Consider the following 26,745-nt stretch of genomic DNA (forward strand, 5'->3'; position numbering starts at 1 on the left):
TTATGGATTGAAGTATCAATTACAAACTCAATACTTGTCAACTACATTTTGATGGTTAAATTGTAGTTGAGAAACATCTCTTGCAATACAGTACATACTAGCGAGGTTGAGGCCGAAGTTATAAACGCGAAAACGTGTACGTTGGATGTTCAGCGCTGCTTTCCTGTAAGCCTAGAAGTTTGGAATGTCGAGCATGATTCCATTGACTTTCCAAACACCATTGTCAAACTTCAATTCTTACAGGAAAGTGGCACTGAATGTCCAATGTACACATTTTTCGTTTAAAACTTCGGCCTCAACCTTGCTACTGTAGTTTCAATTAAAACTGCTTTTCTCTCATTGGCTATGAGTTTGGCTTGCATCTTATTGAAGAAAGTCAGGCATTAGAAACTATTAACAAACTATTTCTGTTAAGGTTTGTTAAAAATACTATATAAAATACCATACCTACAATCAACCTGTTTGCTTTATACTGTGCAGGAACTTCTATATCTCAAAACCTGTCTATCTCAAATTTTTTTCTCATTCCTGTGAGATTTGAGATAGACAGGTTCAACTGTATATTCTGTTTATTGGTAGCTGATGGTGGCCTAGTAAAAGCTGAAAATATTTCTATATTAAGGAATTTTTAGCTTATCCTTAGTAAGCAGATATTTTGACTTTACACTGAAATATAGTATTGGACTTTATTCATTTTGAAGATAAAGTTTTAATTTTTCTTGAATATTCTGCACAAAAAGTCACACAAATACACCTTTTGTACTTTTCCAGATTTTGTACTTTTTGTGTAATTTTATCTAAGAAATTCCAGCTTTTAAAAGGTTTTGTATTCTGTACAAAGTTTTGCAAAGGAAAAATTTGCATTGTTAATTTCCCTCTAGATTTTTACATAAATTTATAATACAGAAAACTACTCAGAAAGTCAACCAAAATCCAGCAATTAAACAGTTGCACAAATGTTTTCATCTACCTTCCAGTAGACATCCTCAGGTGGAATATTACTATTCTACGAGGAAATTCAACATTTAGAATCATACATGTTGCATAGTAGATGTGGTGCCTGGTTATTGGTGGATACATATGACATCATAGAATTTATGTCAGATGGAACTCATCAGCTAGATGTCGATGTACATAAAACTTCCAAGTTGAGAGGAACAACTCCACGTCCTTATGGTTGATTGCACATTTCTGTACAGAAGCATTGTAAATCTCATACTTCTCCAGGTATTGTAAAAGCATCCTTTTTTCATCTATCCAGGATCCTCTACTCTACATATGATAGGATGATAGTAGTTTTTTGTATATCCAGTATTATGCTGCTGTTCTTTTATAATACAGTTTGTCTAATGTAATTTATGCAAAACATAAAAATCTTTATATTATTTATTACCTAAATTTATCTATAATATTATCATAAAATGAATTAATTAATTTGTAAACTGAAAAAAAAGGGTTTAATGAGTTTTTTTTATTGATTTTAGATTTTTACTTTCCCAGCTGTATTGTAACAAGGGAAAGTATTGGAATTGTGTCATATTTGACAATCTAGGTTTTTTTTGCAAATCTCCATGTTTTGAGACTCCCTAAAGCCAAAAATATCTAAAAAAAAAACAAAAAATTGTGCATGTTTCTGAGTTGACATCTATTTCATTTAATATCTCAAAATGGGATAAAGATTAAGAAACAAAATTTGGTATGGTAGCTTGTATGTAAGTGGCGTTGATGCTGTTTAAGTTTGAGGTGGTGGGAAGATAGAGGAAAGTCATGTATTGTATCTTAAGGGGTTGGACTTAATGAAGATTTTATGTCTTATTAGTACATACAATTTTTTATAAATGTCATCTCTATCCTCAAAATTAAGCATTTTGCCATTTTATAATAATCAATAATATAAGAAGTTTCTGGGCTGCAATTTGAAAAAATTGTAGACCTATAATTCCCACTGGCTGCCTATCTGTCTTTTCCTAATTTCAAGAAGTTAGATATATGAAAGCCGGGATCAGATATGGAAAGATTAGGGACAGGAGGCCCTGATTAACTATATACAAATGAGGCAAATTGGAAGTCATGTTATTTCAGTTCAAAAAATTTTTCCCTGAAAGGAGTTAGATAGATGACTAGCATGACTGTTGCTAACAGGAAAGTGTGGTGCACAGGGGCAAGACACTAGTGATTTGAGGTGGAGAGCATATATTTAATTAAATAAATTAAAAATTGCAGCCCATCATTGTGATTTCTCAATAAATAATTGCTTGTTGTTGTATAAAACATGTTTATTGATATTATTGTATTTAACATTTAATGTCATGTACAGGTATACCTCGTTTACGTCAGCAATTGGTTCCAGGAGAGGCGACATAAGCCAAATTTACTTGTGTAGTTACGACATAAGTCATAGTTTCGACTTACGTCATAACTAAACACCAATAATGAGCACTTAAAAGACCGCTAAATAAGACAACACAGAAACACAGATGTTTTCATGTTTTGTTCTCTAGGATTTATGATGGTTATATTAACATTTACTGTAAATGTACATATTTTACTGTGATTTTGTGTGCTTTCAATGCTTTTCTAGTGATATTACGACTTCAATGTTTGTGGTGGACGGATTTAAAGTCGAATAAACTGACTTAAACTTGATTTTTATTTTTCCATATACTTTTTTGACAAACGACGTATAATCGGGAACGACATAACTCTAGGTATACCTGTATACTGGGACATTAATAAGTGCCAATAATTGTTTCGACTCAAAAAAAAGTTTTTTTGATATACTAAGTGGATGTTCATATGTCAGGAACTAACTGTATATAAAATATATTTTTATTTTAAAAGATTCCAATTTTTATACTCATAACATACTAAACAATTTGATAATTAAACTGGTCTTATGAATAATTATATTAGTAAAGAAATAGGCCCTACAATCTATTTTAAATAATAAAATAATTTTTAAAATTTAAAAAAAATAGACATTTGTAATTTTCTAGCAAAAGCCTTCAAATTTTTGTGGAACATTTGTGGAAGGATTACAGAACACTAGTGTGCTATAGAATATTAGTTGGAAATCATTGGTCTCAGCTGATAAATTGTTTATCTTGATAATATCCTGACCAATAAATCTATTAATCAGTGTATTTCAAATGAATTGATATTGTACTAATGGATAATAGGTTAATTGAATAAAATGATTGTTAATGAAGTTTCTTTAGTCAATTTAGTAAATTTTTAAATTCTGTTTTATTATCTTTTAAATTTTATTTTAGAATAAAATGTTATTTTGTTGTTTCCTTTGTGGTGGCTTGAGAATGGCATAAAGTATGCCGAAAACATTAGCATTTTTTTTATAATTTCTAGACTTCTATATAAAATTAAAGAGTTTTATTAAGCTTAAATATGCAGAAAATTATTATTATATAAAGTAATAGATATTTTTATAAAATACTATGATTGTAATTGGTTAATAATTGAAACACCCCATGTAACAGGTTCAATCCTATTACAATAAACATTACTTACTTACTTACTTACTTACTTAATTTATAAAATACTTTTTATAAATTACTATATTTTTATAAAATATCTATCTATATATATATATATTTTTTTTTTTTTTATTTAAAAAAAAACAAAACTTTACTAAAATTTTAATTGTGTACTTTTTCAGTTCACATGAAGGTGTTCTGTTCTGTCTACATCTACATATAGAAAGCATTTTCCAACAATGAAATCTGTGATTATCCAGTTCACAATTTTCATAATTATGTAAAATCTAATATTTAATATATATTGTCTCCTGACTGTTAACAAGCAAGCTCTTTGTGGGCATTTTGCAACCACAGAGCACAGCATGCTGAATAGATTTAACAAAAGTTGACATGGCAGCATTTAGCCAGGAGGCCATACCAAACTCCATCCCTTCAAACCAGCCATTTCAAGCATTCTGCTTGCAAGAAGATCCAATAGGAATATTGGGAACAAAAAGTTCTGACAACATGAGCCCAGCTGAAAGTACATCTTCAGTTAATGAAACAGTTTGCAGAAAAAAAGATACATTAGGTTTGAAAGCAATGTCATCTATCATTCATGCAGGTGTTAAAGATGACAAAGCTATAAATAATTGCTGTTCATCAGTGAATTGTACAGATGTTAGTCCTAACAATGAATCTCAAGTGGAAAATGTTTCATTAAATGCTAAAGATGGGTGTAATGCTGTAAGCATTTGCCAACCAAAAAAATCTGAAGAACCAATTCATCAATTAGGAAATGTTCCAAAAGATGGTGATACATCATCTATTACAGTTCCATTTGGTTGGAGAAGAATCATATCAGATGGTAGAATAATATATATCAGGTAAGTAGTAAACTATATCACTACAGTTGATCATTTTTATTTTGTAATTTTTAATAAAAAAAACTTTTATTATACATTTCTATAATAGTGTGTTTTCAAAACTTGTTTTTATTTAGATTTTTTAGAACAAATTTTAGTATTATATATTGTTATTCCTTATGTCACATTGCATGTTTCCAGGTTGTGTCGCATTGCATAGTGTTGATTCATAGCAAGGTCAATAAAGCTTGCTGTTCAAAAATTCAAAAGCAAAATTTACTTGAATATAACCATTGGTTAAAATGTTACAATTAATTGCCTTTTTTTTTTTTTTTTTTTTTTTTTTTTGTTACTTACATTAAAACAGTGGTTCCCAAATTATTTTGATTCTCGGTCCTTGCTGAATCCAGATTTTCCCAAGGTGCTCTATGTCAAATTCTAACAAGTACAATTTGTGAAATAGCCAATATATTTTAAATTAAGTAAAATTATAAAAATTTTATAACATTTTGTGGTGCCCCTATGAGAAAGCCGCAGCACATACTTTGGGAACTGTAGCATTAAAGCATTCTATTCAAGAACCTAAAGATAGACTTTAATATGAAATTAACCAAAATAACTATTCTAAAAATTTTTAAATTGTACTTTTTGTTAGTTTATTATGTAAAACATTTAATTAATACTGTTAGAATGACAATTTCATGGTATTCTATTTGCTATCCTTAGCTTATTCAACAATTTGCAAATAAAATTTGCATGCAAATCTTAGATTACAACAGTTCCTAAACCCTATAAAAGTTGAAACTAAAAGAAAAGAAATAATTAACCTTCAATCTAAGCTTTCATGAATCAGTCCATATACCAAAATCACACATACAAATTACTTTGTTGCTAGCTCTTAACACTCAAAATAACCTTGTTTTATTATCATTTTTGAAAAGTTGAGAAAGTAAAAAATATTATTACTACATAATATGAAAGATAGCATCTTCGTTTATAATCAAATTGAAAATAGCTAAAACAAAATGTCATTTCAACAGTACACATAGGTGAAAAACTGAAACAATGGACTTATTTACATACTGTCAGGAAACAACAAATCATTTACAATATAAATGCTTTGTTAATAATATCTAATTCCAAAACTATATTCTAAATACAAATTACCTTTTTAAAATTTTTAAACCAAAAAATTCAAAATTTGTTTTTACTTTTTACACACTTCAAATTTCTCATTTCCTACGGTTTGCAAACTTTGCTTATTTCTTACTTTTGTATAATTTACATTTTTCATTTGAAATCATAATCCATTTAGCAGTCACTGTGCTGTTTCATAAGCTATTCAACGGCTTGTGATATGATGTAGTGCCATATAGCATTGGAACATAACATGCAATGTGAGATGAGGGAGGAAAACATAAAAATGCCAAATTTTTACTATAAGTCTAAAATTATTTAAAATCTGAGTGAAAAAAATGATAGATTAATGTTCATATGTACCAACAAAAAATAATCTTTCATTCTTAACATTGAGGGTAAAGTTGATTTTGAATTAAACTATACATCCACCAAAGCCGAAATATCGGGCTAGAGTCGGCTATAATAAATAAATAATTAATAAGACAATTGGGCACTAGAGCTTGGCGTTAGGCGCCATCTCTTACTAAACTTAATAATTATAATTAATTTAAATAAATAATTTTAATAATTTGGAACTGGAGGAAAAGAAATCGGCCCGAAGCGGGACTCGAACCCGCAACTTCTGCTATCCGTGCAGACACGTTACCAGTTACGCTACCCGGACCTTTGGTCCGACTGCCTCCTCCAGTATATATAAGCTAATACGACGACCATCGACGGCCATTACAATGCCGGCTGGGGACACATCAAGTGCCCACGTCCTCCCAAGGCACTCAACCGGCCATCTTATTAATTATTTATTTATTATAGCCGACTCTAGCCCGATATTTCGGCTTTGGTGGATGTATAGCTTTGTAACAGGTTAGTTGTTATTTATGTTTATTTGAATTAAACATCAGATTTTGTTGCACTGTTATTTTGATTAATAGAATTAAGAAATTCAATTGTTTTAATCTGAAAACTGATTAGTTAATTGAATTGAGTTAAAGAATTTTAAACTTATTTTTTAGACAGAAATCTTTATTATTGTAACTACAAAGAGCTTTCAATAAAACTTTTAAATTATTGTAGCATCAAATTTATGTAGTTGGTAAAATAAATGATTTTTAACAATTGTTTAAAATTATGTCATTTTCATTAAGAAAATATGATTACAAGTAAATATCAGTTAAAATCTGTTATTTCAAAATTGTGAGAAAATTAATATTTTTCAAGTAATTTTTTGAGCTATTTTAAGAATCTTATTACTTTGCTTAAATCAAATTCAACAGCTTGCTTACATGAAGTTGTTTAAAATTTAGCATATTCCTACATTCTGCTTTGATACAAGTTTTAAGTAAGATTTATATTTGAAAATTAAGCTCTTGCATAGACTTTACAAACCTCTAAACTTATATTAAAAAAATATGTGGATACAGAATGATTAAAAGAAATGAATTATTGTTAGCTATAGAATTTTAAATTTTAAAAATTAATTTCTATTCTGTTACATGATTTTGCTTTAACTTAACTTATTTTTGTTTACTTTATTATAATGAACAAGCAATTATTTATTGTGACGTCACAATGCTCACAATTTTAGTAGTGTCTTGCCTCTGTTTATCATACTTTTCCTGTTAACAGTAGAGTCATGCCAGTCATCTATCTAACTCCAGTTCAGAGAAAATTTTTGAATTGAAATAATGTCACTTCCAGTCCAAACCAGAAGTTTGTATATAGTTAATCAGAGCCTTCTGCCCCTAAGCTTTCCATATCTAGTCTTGACTTTCATCTATCTAACTCCATTCTTGAGATTAAGGAAGGACAGGCAGTAGATGCCAGTGGAAATTTTTAAAATATTGTTACAAGAACTTTTTTAATTTGTTCTTTAAGTAATCATTATATCTATCTCAAACATGTTTATCTCAAAAAATTTTTCCTGCATTTTCAGCCTAAAGTTGTTATATTTTCTATTTTTATCTCAAGTAATTTTCTCCCAGAACCTCTATCTTAAATTATGGACTGAAGTATCAATTACAAATTCAAAGGTTGGCAACTACATTTCCATGATATAAATTGTAGTTCAGAAACATCTCTTGCAATACAGTACATACTGTAGTTTCAAATTAAAATTGCTTTTCTCTCATTGGCTATGAGTTTGGCTTGCATTTTATTGAAGAAAGTCGGGCATTAGAAACTATTAACAAACTATTTCTGTTAAGGTTTGTCAAAAATGTTTTATTTATATCTAATATAAGTATAAATAAAATATATAATATACCACACTTGCTATTGTATTAATAAAATACCATACCTTCAATCAATGTTTACTTTGTACTGTGTTGACTAGCTAGTTACTTATTTAGTTTTTTTTTTTTCAAATACTCTCAAGCAAATTTGAATATTTTACACACAACAATTGAAAGCTTGCCTGGAATAACATTGGATGTCGGTTTTTCGAGAAAAAGGCTAAAAACTATTTCCAGCACATACATTAGATATTTCTGAAATAAAAACTGCAATATAATAATTATGCAGTACCAGTGTAAAGCTGACAGTTTCATCTGCTAAAACTGAATATATGAGTGAGTTCGACTTATATTTTATACACCCCGGTGTGTAGGATGATGATACTGAATATATGAATAAAATGTTTAAGGAAAGCAAAATGGTAGTGGAAGAACACTGGATGTCAGGAGTTAACATTCAATGTTTTTCCATAATCAGCATTTTACCTTTTAAAAATAAAAGAAAAACAACAATTTTTAAGTACAAAACTGAAAATATTTTATTTCACAGTTTTACTTTGTAGAAAAATCTCTCTGACTTCAGTGACTTGTAAAAACTTGCTTGGTCCTCTCTGGATACCTGCACATGCTGTCCAAATCTTTCTTCTTCACTTTTTTTTTATTAGCAGTGGTTTGTCAAGCAGGAGGGAGGTGAGTCTGCTGAAATCCACCAATGATTTTGTTTTTTAGATTCTGATACATTTTTCTTCACAAGAGAGAACATTTGCCATGGACTAAGAATACTATGTTATTTTTGCATTTGAATAGTCTGGAGATCATTGTAACTCACAGTCATATAGATTCTGTGGTTTTCAATTCCTTTGGCTTTATGAATAGTGGCTACAGGACACTGAAATCTTTTATTTTGTTCTGTAGTACCTCATGAGTGTGAAAAGGGTTGTTTACTCTGCTCTTTTTGATTACTTTCATTAAATCTCTAGATATCATTGGGAAAGTAACAGATTTCTTATGTTCAATTAGTACAAAATTCCTGTCACGGGGCAAGGAACTATGACCCGTCGTTAAGAACTGATGTTCTATCATTGTACAAGCTTGTTTTTTAGAAAATAGAGCATGGCTGTTACAACAGTCCAGTTGTTGTTTTGGCCAATGCATCGATCAAACTGTAAAATGATTTTTTTCTTCATCTTCTTCCAATATAGAGTAATTTGATGTCACAAAATGAATAATGAAGGAAGCTATCTCCATTGCTTCTTACCTTCCAGTACATTCATGCCTCATGTACTGTACATATGGCTGACTCCTGTAGCTGGTTGCATGATACAATAGTTGTAGCAAGAATACTGCCTTAGAAAACTACAAAATGTGTCAACTGAGGAACAAACAATACCTGTTGAATGTCACAGCAGAAAACATAATGCTTGACATCTTCTAAGTTATCTCAGTATCCTTTCTTAGCATTTCATAGCTTATTGCTGCCTTGAACTGATGTTTTTTTACTTTTCTCCTCTATCTTTTTTTCTGTTTGAGGATCCTTGACAGCCTTTAGTTGATTAAATAAGTCATCGTACAAACAACAGGTATCTGAACAAGATTGCCTGAAGGAGAGGATGAAATTCCATGTTGAAAATGTGGCGATAAATCCAATACTTTTTTGCAAAATAAAATATATATGTTGCTGCTATTCAAATAAATTAAGAGAAATTAAACTGCATTATTGTTTCACTTACACTGCTATTGTATGCTTTTTGAAAATCAGCACGCATCCTCTGCAGAGTGAGGTCTGGGTTTAAATATTGTCTTATAGTACTTCCATTAGACTAATGGTTTTCTATTAAAGAGAAACCTCTGATGTGTTCCTGAATATTCTTCTTCATACTGTCAGGAATCGTGTGAGGCCTGTTAGTGCAGATCTCATTAATTTTTCAAAGCTGCTCATCCTTTTGTCATTTTCTGTGCCATTTAAATGCATCTACATTTGATACCATATAAGTTGCACACGGTCTTCTGACAAACACGAAGCTGCCAACCATTTACTTTCACTGTGTAATTACTGTATATCTCGGCAGATAAGACGAGGTATAAATTTTATTCAAAGTTTTAGCATATATCTATCCTATAAGACACCCATAAACTATCCAAGGCAATCCTATACGCGGACGACCTCTTTCTTCTCGTAACGAGTACCAGCCCCACTCAGGCCATCATCCGCGCGCAAAGTGCGCTTGACCATTTGACCCACTGGGCGGCCAGATGGAGCCTCTCTTTCTCCGCAACAAAAAGCGCTGTCATGGACCTGTCACCCAAACATAACCGCCCGCCAATAGTGCTGACACTGCCTTCGGGAAGAATCTCGCAACGCACCATCATACGAGTCCTGGGCATGCATTTTTCTCATACATTCAAGTGGACGGCTTACGAGACTTCCACACGCACAAAAATGACCAGAGCAGGATCTTTCCTTAAATACTTCGCATCCCGCCGTAACGGTGCTTGTACAGCGGAGCTCCTCAGGCTTCTTTGTGGTTCTCAGCCCAATGGCCGAGTTTGGAGCACTGCTCCTCGATGGCGCCCCATCCACCACCATCAATCGCATTGAGAAACCCCTCAGCACCACACTCCGAACGGCGCTGGGCATGCCCAGGACGACCCCTTTCTTATCACCCTACACAGAGACTGGTTATGTGCCGAGGCTACGTCTCAGATCACTCTCCCATGTGGCGGCTCAAATATCTAGGGGCAGCTTTAGCCCACTACACGACCTCTACCAAAACGCCTCAAGTCTGGACTTTTATCATTGGCACCGTCACCAGGAACCTTACGTGTCGTATCCCGTTATCGTCGGGAAGGCCAACTCATGTCACTCATCTATCGTCAGCGTTGTGTGACACCAAGCACTGCCAGCGTCCATTCACACATCAGTCTAGACGACTACCCCGCTTCATCCACCGACCCACCAGTCGTCACGAGCGTCTGTTTCCGGGAGACTGTCGCTGAAAAATGGCCGGGCTGGCTCTGCCTAGGCGCGGATGCATCCAAATCCAGTACTCGGATTGCCATTGGCGTAGTCTTCTCGAACACAAACAAAACAGAGGCCTGGTCCCTGTACAATTACTGCAGCGTCTTCAGGGCAGAAGCCCAGGGCATCCTGCACGCAGTCCACATCAGTGCCCCACTGGCCAAACCCACCGTCGTCTTCTCTGACAGCCGCTCGGTTATCCAGGCTATGGCCAACGTCTCGTTCTCATCACCACCTATCATCATCAATCTTCGCGGCTATTGTCAGCACCCACACGGTGCCCATTGTCATCAACTGGACACCGGGCCATACCAACATTCTGATCAACGAGGCGGCCGACAAAGCAGCCCGCCACGACCCATTCAGTAGCTCCATCTGGAGACCCCTCACGCCACGCGACCTTACCCGGGCCATGCAGGACACCACCATCGGCACCCTGACGGATTCCTGGTCAACGGTGCTCCGCAGCAAAGGCCGGGACCGCCTTCGCCCGTTCGTCCCCTGGAGGTACAGTTGCACGTCGTCTCGCCACGCGGAGACGCTTTTGGCCCGGCTTCAGACCGAGACGGCCCCGTTACGTGCTTTCCTGTACTCATGTCACCTACACGACTTTCCGGGGTGCCCCCATTGTGGCGCAGCGGAAACTACACTACATTACTGGCTTCATTGCCCCAAATACACTACAGCCCGCAAGGACCTTGGCAACACGATGACCCTTAACATGTCTCTGGTGCGCACGCTGACGCCTATCTACTGGCCACTGGCCTCCATCACTCCTAGTCAGCACGTGGCGGCGCTGGAGCGCTACATTAGCCTCACTGGTCGTTTCGCTTAGCAACTGGCAACGTTGGTCGGAGAAAGAGCCGCAAAGGCTATAATCTCCATATTAAACTGTGAAAGAAGAAGAAGCCACCAGCCTCTATCACTCCTAGTCAACACGTGGCGCGGCGCTAGAGCGCTACATTAGCCTCACTAGTCGTTTCGCTTAGCAACTGGCAACGTTGGTCGGAGAAAGAGCCGCAAAGGGTATAATCTCCATATTAACCTGTCAGCTGTGCACTCAATAATCCGAAACAACACCGCTGTTGTGTACAGGTTTTGTGGTTTTTAAAGTGGTTTTTCAATTTGCGATATCTCGCTTAAAAACTTGTAGTAGATATAATCTGTTTTCAGTTTTCTATCACGTACATATTACACTTTATGATTGTTAACTTCAAAATATTATGTATGTTTTAAAAAATTAATAAAAATTTAAGATTTTAAAATATTTAAAAAAAATTGTTTTTTTATAAATATTCCATTAATTTGTTACATACGTTACTTAGACATGTCTATTTTCTGTCAAATAAAAAAAAAAACTGCAGCTTTCTAAATCAACGTAGAGAAATAATACGGCCTTTGGATTATAACGCCGATTGGCGTGGGGGGTGGTGGTCTTTCTAAATCTAGGTTAATGCACTTTTATTATTGATGATGTGTATTTGACTCTATTTATACGTTATTTAAACTATTGTACTAATAGTAGACTATAATAAGCAATTATTACTTTATTTTATAAACGACTATACATGTATATCATGTATTACGGAAGTACTTTGTTTTTTTGAAAGATTTATGGCTGAATGGTTTAAAAATCAAGCTTATTTGTTAAATAGGATAAATATACATAAAAATTTATTAAATTCATGCTAAAACTAGATAAAAATAACGATTTATAATTGTTTGTTTACGTTTGTAGCTGATAATGTAGCTCGAAGTTGGTATAACTTTTTCCAAGAAAGTTCCCACCCCACAAACCCAAGTCGATGCGTATTGGTCAAAGGATAGTCATTTAGCTATAATATACCAATTAGAACTTAACGGGCATGCTAACTAGGATTTTATTGTCAAATGAACAAAAGAAGGGTCTCCCATAGACTTAACATGGAACGGAAGAGTTTTGTGCCTAAATTTAAAAATACGGGGTGGTAACAAATATCTTATTTGTTGAAACAGACTTAGTCTATGTAGATAAAAGCCAATCAGTGCTTAAATCACCACCAACTAGTTAATTACGAAAAAAAATTGACACTTACTCCAACTGGAGTACTCCGCAACAGTTTAACGAAAACCAGTTACTCCAATGGGAGTGCTGTGCAAACAACTGGTTAAACTGTGAAAGAAGAAGAAAGAAAAACAGCCTATGAATTTAGTTTAGATCAGCAATCATCATCTGAATAATAACACTATATAACGTATATGGAATTATGTCCTATTTGTAATTTTTTGAAAGAACATCAAATTTTATTTTCTTGCATCTGGCAGCATGCCTTGCGATTGTTGCAAACATTCACACTGATTCAGGTAATGGCATTGACTATTCATAAAAACATTGTATGGGCTATTCTATTTTGTGGACATACTGTACTCTCTACTAGTATATAATTACGGTTTGTCTGTTTTACTATAATAGTTTTAATTTATATAAATTTCAATCTAATTTTTTTTGTATCTGTCCTATAAGACGACCCCGGATTTTCGGGGCCTTTTTTTATGATTCAACTATCATCTTATCTGCTGAGATATACAGTAAATGTGGCCTGGCTTGAAATTTTGTTGGTAGATCCCTTTCTTCTCTGTTTAATTGGCACTCACAATATCAAAGAAGCAAGCACAAGTGTTTGCTTGTAGTTTAAAGTACAGAAATCTTCAAATATATGTAACTTTTCATAATATTCTAAGTTGCAGCCTTCCTTTGAACATGCCAGACTGCAAATTTTTCTTTCCTGTATCAAAATAAGAACTTTAGACTGGAAAGTGACAGTAGATCATTAACCTCCTGTTTTTTCACTTACCAGCTCTGACTTACCTGATTTTACAACTCTCATGCCTGTTCTCCAGCAGCCTGAAGATTCTTAGCCTTCTTCTCTTGCTTTGTGTTTGGATTCTGAGGTCTCTTCTTACCCCATTTTATGTTTAACTTCTCCTAAGCTCATTTTAAATGATCTTGCAGCCACCATGTTGAATGAAAACCAATGTTCTTCTATGCTACCTGTGCTCTTTTCTTCATTTGTTGTATGATAAAACTGTTTTTTACACAAATAAGCTGCATTACCAGATGCAATATTTATGGATTGTATTTTATTAAAACACTCAAAATGTCATTTTTGACATGCAACATTATTTCCAGCAAGTCTTCAATTATATATTTAAGACACTTAAATTCTCTGTAGGAAATTTTTAGTTTAATGACTGTTTTCAAGTTGATTCTTAATTTTTCTTTGGATATGCATTTTAAAAAATATGATAAAATTTTTAAAATATATATATATTTTTAAATTAGTAACATTTTAATTAAAAAGAATCAAACATGATTACAGAAAATATAATTAAACTAAAACATTTTTACCAACTAACTTGATATAACATTCATATAAAAATTTGGATCTAGCAATATTATCTGAATTATCTAAGATTATTAGAAAATAATTCCAAGAACTAGAATTTAATATGTTTATATTTGTCTTGTTTTACATTATTTGAAAGAGCAAATATAAGTGTAATCTCTCTTGAAAGAAATTTTTCTTAAAATCATTTCTTTGGGATTAAATTTCATTCTGTTTGTGCTATTGTATTTTTTTTTTTCTTTTTTTTTAACTACATAAACAAAAAGTAACATTGGAAAACAATATTTTAGTTTCTTGTTAATTCTCTTTTATTACAATAAAAGATGAAATCAATTTATGAGTTCTTACTTGCATATTCTTCATTTCATTCCTTATTCACATACTTACTTGCTTGAATAATTTAATTTATAACAGAAATATTTTATCTATCTTCTACATTTCTGTACATATAATTGATTAAAATATTTTAAGCTTGAGAATTAGCAAGCTTTTTATTTTTAAATGAAAATTGTAAAAGGGACTTTACTTTTGGATTATTAGTTGTGTGATAATTGAATTTAAAAGATGCATTTGCAAAATGTGAGTGTTAAATTTTTTTTTGTATTCTATAGTAAAGTTTTAAAGTTATATAGTTTTATAGTTAAAGTTTAAAATATAAATATGACAGTATCTTGTTTTGCTTATGTATTTCATTCATACATTATGTTTAAATACTAGTAATGAGTTTTTAATTATTATTATTTTCTGATTGGTACTTCTATTGTATCTACTACATTATTTTTATATCATAAGTTTAAAAGTGAAATTTAGACATTTTAAAAACTTTATTGAAATTAACTCAATGATTACAGTTTAGTTTTGTACATAATCACTATCAGTACCAATCCATCTTGCCATCTTTGCAGCAAACTTTCAATCCTGTGAGCATAGAATGACTTGAGGTTTTTCTTTGAAAAAGTTTCAAGTGTCATTCTCACATACATGTTGTCATTAAACTGTATATTGGCAATATGGTTCTTCAGTGTGTTAATTATAGTGGTACCTTATACTTTGAATGCTTCAGAGTTTGAATGCTAAATTTGACAAAAATTTGCTTTGGAGATCAAATATTGCTTCAAAGTTTGAATTGTGCATGTAGTGAAAAATGCACTTGAAATGTAAATGTAATCCATGTTGTGCCCAAGCTGTCTTTTGCTCTTGCATTATGCTTATGTTTTCAGTGTTTATGTTAGGACTTTTGTCTATCTGTCAGATTTACATGCGCATGCTCAATGACTTTACTTTCGTTACCTAAGCGTTATGTTCTGTTCCATTCATTCAATTCAAATGTTGGAAATTAGGCTTATAACTTAAGCCTAAACTCAATCAACAAGAAAGTTCCAACATTGGGCTTAGCAGTTACATAAGTGTTATGTTCCATTCAATCCACCATTGAGCGTGTCCACACACATGCACAAAAGGAAACTGAACATTTTTGTTTACGGTCACTGTAAGCTATATTAAAAACTACTCAGTTAGTATATTGTATTAAATTAAATTTAACATAATAATTATTATTATAATAAATTTATTTTTAAAAATATTTGATTCATTTTTGTGGAGCATGCTATCAGATAGACTTGACCAGTCTTTGTTTTCCATTTTATTTTCAGTATGTTTGGTTATATATGTTACTGGCCAAACCTAATTTCAGGCCAAACTAGTTTAACCTATGCGTGTCAGGCCAAACTGATTTAGAATTATTATTCAAGTATATTAATGGTTAAAATAAAATTAAAAGGCAATCAATTAGATGAACAATATTTATTCAAACATAGTCTACTTAATTATAAAAAACGGGGTTAATGTTACCCTAGGTATCGAAAGTGGTGGCTCGTCTCCGATTCCAGCAATCAGAAGACAGAACAGTGGGGACTCACATTCTGACCTAACCTAACCTATTCTAATAAATTACCATAATTATTAGAATAGGTTAGGTTAGGTCAGAATGTGAGTCCCCACTGTTCCTGTCTTCTGATTGCTGGAATCGGAGACGAGCCACCACTTTCGATACCTAGGGTAACATTAACCCAAAAACAGTGTTGATTAGAAGTGACACAACACTTGTACAAAACTATAAAATAAAAATAAGCTAATCAGTACTTATCAGTTTGTATTTTTTTATTGAGCCGTGCACTTTTAAAGGTAATTAACTTTCAAAAATATTTTCAAAAAATCAAACAAAATAATAAAAATAACTTTTAGAGTCAAACTAAAATTAAAAATGAACTTATTTGTGCTTCTTAGCGTGACATATGAAATATTTAATCTTTTATTTATTTTTACAGGGTGTACTGTGGTGGAATTTCAAACTACACAAAATCATTCTTTTTTATACTGGCAGCTATTTATAGTACATAAATCAGTTCGGCCTAGGACAAACTAGCTTGGCCTGAAATCGGGTTTGGCCAGTAACATATATATTGTGTTATTTGTCAATTTTTAACAATTTCTTCCTGCAATGTTTCTTAATCAACAACTTTTGGATGCATCATATTTTTTGTATTCATCATAGTTTTGGCAGCTCTATTTAAGATGCCAAATTCAACAGTGCAACTAGTTAATGCAAATTTAATTTTATTTTACAGTGTACATGTATTTTATTTCTTGTTTTCATGTTTTAATTTGTTATTAGGGCATTTAATTGTGTTATTTTTACCTTAAATTATATGTATTTAAGTTTTAAGTTTACTCAGATGGGTATTATTTAGGGTCTGGGAATGAATTAATTCACTTTCCACTATTTTTAATGGAAAAAATTGATTTAGACTTCAAACAATTTAGAGTTCAAATGGCCTACTGGAATGAATTAAATTTGAAGTACAAAGCACCACTGTAGATGGTTGTCAGTTGGCACCAAGTCTGGGATGTAAATTAGATGTGGCAGAACCTCCCAGTTCTGATTGGCCAGCTTCTCTAAAGTCATCTTTGCTCTTTGTGTTAGCACATTGCAATAGTGGTATTGGATTTTGTGTTTAGCACATTGCAATAGTGGTATTGGATTTTGTCAGTTTTTGGATGGAGTTCTTTGATCTTGGTGTTGAAATGATACACTTGTTTACAGTAGAGTTCTTTCGTTGGTATTGATTGGAAGCAGCTCCATCATGACGATACCATGTACTGTACTTCCCACCTAATGCAGATTATCACGTTCTTCTGCATTATTGGCTCTTTGACATTTGCAATAGCTGGTTGACTTTTGTTCACTCATGAAACACTTGCATATTGTGTTGTAGTATAAGACTCACTTCTCATTGCCAGTCACAATTGATTTGAATTGGTTTTAATGTGTGGTCCTTTGCAAACAATGAATTGCAGATGGTGACTCAGAAAATTTTGTTCATAGCAGTCAATTCATGAAGCAACCACTTGCCTAGTTTGTTCATCTTATCAAGAGTATGGTGATTGGTGATTGGTATGCTGTTTTATGGGAATGTACAGTACAAGTTGTGCTAATTCTCTGGTGGTCAACTGTGAATTGTCGTCAGTCAGTTGCAGGAAAACATCATTATTAATGTTTAATAATATAATAAATATAATTACAACTTTTAATAAAGATTAAACTTTGCTTCAGTCCTTCATTTCGTTGTTTGCACCATCCGCAGTTCATAAAACTTTTTATGAACTGCGGATGGTGCAAACAACGAAATGAAGGACTGAAGCAAAGTTTAATCTTTATTAAAAGTTGTAATTATATTTATTATATTATTAAACATAAATTACCGATGGCCATGTTAAATTTATTTTTAATTTTACTTAAAATCATTATTAATGGTGGAATTATGCCTGGATGAGGTTCATCTCGAATGAGAAATTTCTATCCTTGAATTTCCTGAACCAATTGTAGCAGGTCTGTCTGTTGATTGTGTCCTTGCCAAATGCCTTGTAGATGAGATTGTGAACCTTTGTTGTGTTATGATCATGTTTGAAGCGATAGAGCAACAGCAGTGAATGCGTTATTTTGAAAGTTTCATAAGTGTCAGACATTGTTGATATGTCTATTTTGAATGAAATGTGATGAAACACCCTGGTTTCTTTATTTATATATCCACATCAAACATTCTAAAACATTTTTTTTCCAGTCATTTCTAGAAAAAAATCAAAATGTCTAAATTTTAACTTTACAACATGACACATTTTATTATAAAGGATGTCCATACAGAAATTTCTCTATTGTGACAATACTGTAAGGTTCTGTAATGATGACAGAAACTGATTTGTTTTTTATTAAATGGAAAATTTCAAATGTTTCACATAAAAAAATGTCATTAAGTTTTTATGTGAACTTCATTGATGTTTAAAGAATGTCTAAGTTTATAACATATGCACTGTAGTATTTCAGATAGTTACAATTGCAGTTGTATGTAGGGTTGTATTAATACATGTGTATATTCAGCCTTGATCTGAGGCATTGCCTTTTCAGAGGTCTTATCTCACTTTTCTCTACTAATATTTTTTTAAAATCTGTAAAATGTGTCTAAAGAAAATTTCCACATTCAATTTTAGAAGTGAAAAATTTAATTGGACCAACTCAATTTATATTCTAACAATAGAATACAATATAATGCTTGAGAATGGCTTGTAGAACAGCCAAAAACATTCGTGATTATTAAACATTTTCCTTGACAAAATAAGATGTTGTATGTGGTTTACATTAATGCTGAGAGTAAGTGGTTGAGAGATTCCAAATTTGAAAGTGAAAAATTCAGAGGTAATGATAAAAGCATTTTTCTGTTAATTTTTGTGTTGCAGATTTTAATTGACTCACTCAAAATTGAAGAAAAGAAAAAAAAATTCTTTTCAGAAGTTTTTTAAATATAATTTGTTATAAAATTTGAAATATTTTTTAAGGTTTTTAAATTGTTGTGCATCACAAATCTTCTATTCTAAATACTGGAATCTTGAAAAAAACTCTTACTCCTTAACCTTTACTGTCCGGTACTGCTTAACTGTTCGTAAGTCAAATGTTTTCGGCCTCAATCGAGGTCTGCTTCAGGATAAAAGAATAATCGGAATCCGATTATTCTTTTATCCTGAAGCAGACCTCGATTGAGGCCGAAAACATTTGACTTACGAACAGTTAAGCAGTACCGGACAGTAAAGGTTAAGGAGTAAGAGTTTTTTTCAAAGAAATTGTTGTGCATTTGAAATTTTTAACTCTGAGTAAATTATTATATACTTCATAGTCTTCCCTTCTTAATCATTCCTTTCTCAACATGGTCAATTTCTCCTAGTTTGTCCTTGGTTACACATTTTGTAAAAAATTTTCCAATCCACTTTTTCTGTTGTCATTACAGTTTGAGATATCTAGAAACCTATCTATCATCAACATTTCAGTTTGCTTCTGTCTTCAATAACAATTGTATTTTAGTCTTTATCAAATTAAATAAGTGATTCTGAATAGTCGAATGATAAGCTGTTTTGTTATAAATTTCAAATCTAATTGCTTATTAATCCATCCTTTTTGTTGAAAATAGATGTTCTTTTTATTAAAGATTTAAAGATAAAATTTTATATTGGAATGCATCTTTTGAATTGGCATTAAAAATTAGTTCTTGTTTTCAAGCTTATATATAAGAAATGAATTGACATTAGCTCTCTACAGACACCAGCGATGGTGAATCTCTTGCATCAATTAATAATTATTATTATAATTATTAATTCTATTTGGTGCAGTTTGAAAAAATTATAGATCTATAAATTCCCACTGCCAACTGTCTGTCCATCTGTCTTTCCTTAATCTCGAGAATAGAGTTATGTAGATAAAAGACGAAACCAGATATGGAAGTCAAGTTACTTCAATTCAAAGCTTTTACCCCTGAAAACAGTTAATAGATGACATGCACGACTCCATTGCTAATAGAAAAGTTTGACATACAGGGGCAAAACACTACTGATTTGAGGTGGAGAGCATATATTTTAAATGAAATAAATTAAAAATTATATCCCAGCATTTTGTTAATGTCACAATAAATAAATGTTATTTAATATTTATTGAATAATTTTAAAAAAGAATTAGTCCAGAACAGGATTTCTTTCATACTATTCTAAAGTTGTTTAATAAATATTCAATTATTATAATAATAATTAATTTTGATAAGATATGGTGCCTAACATCTACCTCTAATACGAAATTACTTAATATCTAATTATTAACAGTAGTGAGAAAATAGCCTGATTGATTATAGCAATCATTTGGTTTGTTAATACATTGGGCTTAGTAATGTTTATATATACAGGGTGGGCCAGCGAAAACGAAACGGCAGAGTGTTCGTGTTCGTCCAAGCAAAGCGCTCGGACAGGTCGATTTTACTCTCGAGGGGACATTTGTTGCAATAAAGTTTTTGCGATTCTGAATATTGACTAAACAAACATTTTTTTTTTCGAAATAAATGCTTGTTTAGTTAATACAAAATAAATGAGTTTTTAAAATTTTTTGTTGTCTGTTGTATTCAAAATCGCCAAAACTTTATTGCAAAAGATGTTCCCTCGAGAGTAAAATCGACCTGTCCGAGCGCTTTGCTTGGACGAACACGAACACTCTGCCGTTTCGTTTTCGCTGGCCCACCCTGTATATATAATGTGTGTGTGTGTGTGTGTGTTTGTGTACAGAAATTCTATTGGGCTAGATATGGCTAATTACTAAATAAATTACGTAACCAATTTGGCATTAGAGGAAGGCGTTAGGCTATCCAGACCTCCAGTCCGATCTCCTCTTTCAGCATGTTTAAGCTAACATTATAACCATTGATGATTATTACAATGCCAGCTAGGAGGACATCCAATGCCCACATCCTATAAGGCACTCAACTGGCCATTACAAACCTGGGCAAGGCATAATATATATAAACAACATCGCTAGATTCGATATATTATAGCTAGACACCAACCAAATGCCGAAATTCTTTCAGGCTAGATATGGTTAATTATTAAATAAATAACGTAACCAATTTGGCACTAGACGGAGACTGTGCTGAAAGATGAGATCAGACTGGAGGTGCGGATAGCGTACTGGCAACGCATCTGCACAGTAAACAGGAGGTGTGGGTTTGAGTCCTGCTCAGAGTCGATTTTTTCTTTCAGTGGTTCTAAATTATTTAAAATTAATTAATTAAAATTATAATTATTAAAGTTAATAAGAGATGGCACCTAATGCCTCCCTCTAGTGCCAAATTGGTTATGTAATTTATTTAGTAATTAGTTATATCTAGCCCAATAGAATTTCAGCATTTGGTTGGTGTGTAGCTTATAATATATCGGGTCTAGCGATGTTGTTTATAATTGATTGTTGAAGCAGCTATTCATATCACCTAATGATTGCTCTATGGTTATTACTTTTTCAAAGAAGAAAACAGTATTTTAAGAAGCAAAGATAAAATTCAAATTTTTACAAGATTAACTACTGGTCTCATGGATTTAAAATTCAATACTAAACTCAACATGCACATGCAACTCAGACACGAGTGCTGATTGGCTAGAGTACGTCAGATCCTCCTCAAAGTATTATTATTATAATAAAAAAAAAAAACCTGAAATTTATTACAGTGCTCAATTTTGTTTGTCATAATGACTTCACATTATGAATAATGCCTGTTTTAATCATATATCATAATATATATACATATATATATATATAATTTATACTTTAGACTATATTTTAACTTACATTGATCAGTACATAAGTTTAATTAATATGGTCCTGGAAGAAAAGATCAGACAGACATCTTAATAATATAAATGATAATTCATCTATATATTAAGCAGTTGTTGATTTGAGGCTCGTTTGGATCAAGCTTTTAGAATTTTCTAAATTATTTAATTAAAATTCAAACTAAATTTCTAATTATTTCATTTTAAAACAAGATAAAAGCATAACCATCTACCCCTAGGATAAATTGCATATTTTAATTAATTAGAAATTATTATATTAATAAATGTCAGGGTGTCCAACAGACCTGGAAACATGGAAAACCAGGTTGTTGTACTCAAACCTCAAGACCAAAAACTTTTAAAATGCAGCCTTTTATTCAAATTTTTGGTGTCGAGGTTTGAGTATTAGTTAAGTGCAGTTAGAGAAGAAAGGTTGTACTTCTTCGATGACAAAGGACAAGATCTCTTATTTAAGCCATTAAGTTGTTTTGTCAACAGTGCATTTTACCATTTTAAAGTCAACAATTGGTAGTTGTGATCACTGTGGCTTGTTTTAAATAGTATTTTACCTAATTTATTCTTCTTTACATTGAATTCAACAATTTGTTCATTTAAAAGTTTTTCCCTCCATTGATTCAGATAGAATACACTCTAAGGTTAAAGTCTAAAAAGTCATTATAACCTAAAGAGAGCATTATATAAAGTATTCCCTTTCTTGCAAGATGAAAGACTGGTATAAGCTGAGAAGGCACAAACAATTCACCAGCCTTTTTAATCACACAAAATTGCACTGTGAGCAGAGTCCTTTTCATATTGTCTGTGATTAGTGATAAAGAAACGAAGACTCACTTTATCTAAGTGTTTCAACTGAAAAATAATATGTATGAGAGCTCCTGCGACAATGGAATTTTGATTTTGTCCACCACAATCATCAGCAAATAAATTGGTAGTGTGGACCTTCCTTAATATGGATATTAATTTTTCAATAAGACAAAGTATATTAAATGTGGTGGTCACATGACTGGAAAAACATGGCAGCATAGTGTTTGGCTTTGAAACATTTTCTTCTGGTCAAGTCTCATGTCACTGAATCAGGGTATGCGGAAAGAGAATTCCACATAATCTCTTGAGTAATTTTGCAACAAAGAGGCATAAGTCTAGATATGCCTCTAGATATATTGTGTTTCTAAATGGTTTTAACACAATAACACAATAATGGTTCATTTAAAAACACAATATTTATAGTGTCACTCAAGAAACATTCATAAGTTATAATATTTTCATCAGATATTTGATCATTCAGTGTTTATCATTCCATAGAATGCAAACAGTGTTACATAGAAATATGCTGCTCTGTGACAAAATGAAGTACCCAGACTTATATTTAAAGGCATATCTATCTCATTTTGGCCAAATTTTGAGATATGCCATTACATATTCTCACCCACGATATGTTCTATCAATCTCCTGTTATACAGTCAAATCTTTTTATTGTCAAATATTTGAATTATTAATTTTTCTCTACAAAAAAAATCTGTTGTTAAACTACTTTTCTGCATGTTGTTAGCATTTATTAGTATTTCATATTCATTGATAGCATCACATTTTCCTTTTATTTTCTTTTCCACTTCTTTAATCTTCAACTTTAAAGAATAAAGAATAAACTTTGAATAAAGAAAGAATAAAGAATAAACGTGAGATATAAACTTTAAAGAGTAAATCTTTAAAGTTTATTCTTAAAATTTGAATGTGTTTCAATCTTAGACATCATAAAAACAAAGCTGAAATAATTCTGCTATCTGTATACAAATTTCATCTATGACCTAGATGTTTGCAGGATATATTTATTTCAGGACAATCCCAAAATGCACATCACATTTTTATACATTCTATTTTCTCTTAATGAGTTTCATTTTCAATTAAGTTATACTAACTTTTAATTATCTAAATTTATAATTAAAAAAATGCAAATAAACATTTTTTTAATTCTAATTTAAATTCTTATTTCAAGAACAATGATTGCAGATTCAAATTCAATAATTTGAATTAACCAGGTTTGACTGTTTCTGAAATGAAAGTTTATCTTGAAATGAATAAATACAGGTAGGCCTCTTACACGCGGTATCTTTACAAGGCGTTTTTGCTCCAACACGGTTGGAAAAACCCGGAAATTTTCTTACAATGCAGACTTATACAGCGCTAAAGGTTTAGGGTATTTAGAAACAAATTATCTTTCACATAATAGAAAAATCGCAACGGATCACATAAGTGCAGTGGAACTTGATGAAACAAGCTCAGATCTTGAAATAAGGCCAGGCAAACATTCTCGAACAACTATAATAAGTGATGACGAGAACTGAATTTGTGAGCATAACATTATGTTTCTTTTTGATTTTGACTTGAAATCATAATCTTTTTAGTTTTTATATGATGTTGAATTTTATTTAAGCTTTTTATGTACATAAATTTAAAAAATGATGGAAATGTTACACCATAAAAGGCAGTTTTTCTCTTTTTAGAACTGAATCCCAGTTTTTGTATTAAATTGGTGCCTCCTATAATGCGATTTCCCACAACATGGTATTTTCAAAGAACGTATCTAAAGCATTGTAGGAGGCCTACCTGTATTAAGTGTGAGATACATTCAGCTTGTAATTGTATTTAGAGTTAGGATGATAACATTTCTAAGTATAGATCAGGGGTTGCAAACCTATGGCACACATTCCAAAGATGCGTATCAGAGAAATTATCATGCACATATTGTATAAGATTTTGGTTTATCATCTGTCTTTTTCAATCAGCTTCTTTACATTTATTAATTAAAGCCTTTTTATTTCATTTCTTTGAATATTGTTAATCAAAGTCTAAAACTTTGGCACATATGAACATTCTTAAAGATAAGTGCATTTACTGTATGGATGTGGACTCAAAAAGATTCAACATCCCTATTATAGATCTATCAATTTGATTATTTTATCTTCTCTTAACCTGTCCTGTGTTGTTCCCGAAAATTTTCATGTGACCTCATTGACCTGTGTGGGCAATCCCGAATATTTTCATTTCTGCATCAGAACATTTTTGGTACTAGATGTCACTATGCATCACAATTTTTATATTTAAAACAAACTTTTAAAATATAATTTTTTTTGTTTTTATATTTTTCAATATATTTATTTTGTTTGTGCAACATAAAAAGATAATTTTTAATGACACAGTAAACACGATTATTATTTAAAAAAAGAAAATTGTTAGGCTTAACATCGACGAAAATTCAACATGGCGTCACAGGCAACAGAGAAAAATTTCAACATTGAATAGGTTAATGACATAATAGAATATTTTCTGTTTTTGGATATCCTTGCTTTTTCTCAGTTTTTACATTCATTATTATTCTTAACTAATGCTTTAATCTCAATATTCACCAGAAGTAAAGCATTTTAGAATATATAATATAATTCTATCATTCATTTATTATTTAAATAGAGATAACACAATATGAAATTTTTAATTCAGGCTCTTAATATAAGTTACGTTGAATGTCATCTGGCTCAAAAATAAATAAATAACAGAGCTGAAATAGAATAAAAAATTTTAAATTCTATGAAAAATTAATAAAAAGATCAGTAATTTCAAATAAGCAAAATTTATTATCTGATAGAAATTAACATTTATTTTTGTATTTCAGTCCAAGTGAATGTCAGTTAAGATCTCTTCAAGAAGTGATGGTGTACCTACAGTCAGATGGAACTTGCAAATGTGGATTAGAGTGTCCGGTGATAATTGACAGGGTTTTTAATTTTAATCCATCTATATTTTCAAAACCATGGAATGTAGCAGATTTTTCTTGGAATGATGCAACTAAATTATGTAATCATAAAAGAAAAATTATTGCTATGGCTACCTTTCAGAACAGCACAAATCTTCAGTCAACAATGACTTCATCACAGGATACTCCACAGTCATCAGTTTCAAGATCTGAAATAAATCATAAAAAAGGTATATATCATTTCAAAATATTTTACTTGTAATGTATTTTATATATATAAAAATAATAATTTTATAAGCAAATAAATAACTTTAAAATATTAATTGTTCATTCTTTATTAAAAATGTAATAAATCAAAAATCTAATATAAACATTGATTGATTCATAATATAGAAAATTTTGTTTTTTTGAAAAGTGTTGCTAGAAAACATTTTGAGCATTTCAAAACTTTTAATGACAGAATTAAAAGTTTTGAAATGCTCAAAATATAAAATAGATATTGTGAAACTTTTGTTCATAGACAAAAGTTTAAAGTTATTTGAATGTAAAATTCTTTGTTTGTTTAATTAAATAATTAAAGTCAGTTTTATATACATATATGGGTATCTCCTGTACTACATGATATTCATATTCATGCAACACAGTTTGAGAATTGGGGATAACCCTCATGCAATATGGTTTCACTCTAACACTGTTTGAGAACATCCCAGACAAAATGTCACGCTTTTTAAGTGCAAATCTTATCATTTGATACTTTTTTTTATTTAAGCTAGCATGTCACATTGTCTCATATTTTTCCATGGATTTTAGAATATTGAAATTTTCTATGTTGTTTCATGCCATTCACCAGTTTTCTTTAGAGAATTGATTGTACAAATTTTCTTCTTCTTTGTCCTAGCTTCCTATTCTGCTAAAATCAGAAGAAGAAAGCAGAACAAATAATACACCTTAAAATCATAGTAATGCAAGGTACTGCAAGGACTGCAAGGTAGAAAAAAGCCTCAAGAAATTTGCAACTATAAAGCATCTAAAAATTGCCAGTATTAGAAAGCCTACAGTATATGAACTCATTAAAAACAAAGAGCACCTCCAAATTCTATAAAAATCAAACACATACAATACCTTTTAAAAAGTAATACAAATAATCAAAGCTGTTTTTATTTAGGCAGTACAACCAA

At 31.6% G+C, this 26,745-nt stretch overlaps 1 protein-coding gene across 2 annotated transcripts in view; it reads left to right on the plus strand.

Annotated features, from left to right (window-relative positions):
- LOC136979067 (uncharacterized) overlaps positions 1-26,745 on the plus strand; it is an 83,423-nt gene that overhangs the window by 15,960 nt on the left and 40,718 nt on the right. For both annotated transcript variants that reach the window (XM_067274971.1, XM_067274980.1), the window contains 2 exons: positions 3,674-4,360; positions 25,487-25,797. In XM_067274971.1, coding sequence (XP_067131072.1) covers positions 3,885-4,360; positions 25,487-25,797 — 787 coding nt within the window. In that variant the 5' untranslated portion in view covers positions 3,674-3,884. The remainder of the gene's footprint in view (positions 1-3,673; positions 4,361-25,486; positions 25,798-26,745) is intronic.

The sequence above is a fragment of the Centruroides vittatus genome, unplaced genomic scaffold (assembly GCF_030686945.1).
Source record: "Centruroides vittatus isolate TY-2023 unplaced genomic scaffold, ASM3068694v2 contig_1154, whole genome shotgun sequence".
NCBI classification, from domain to species: Eukaryota; Metazoa; Arthropoda; class Arachnida; order Scorpiones; family Buthidae; genus Centruroides; species Centruroides vittatus.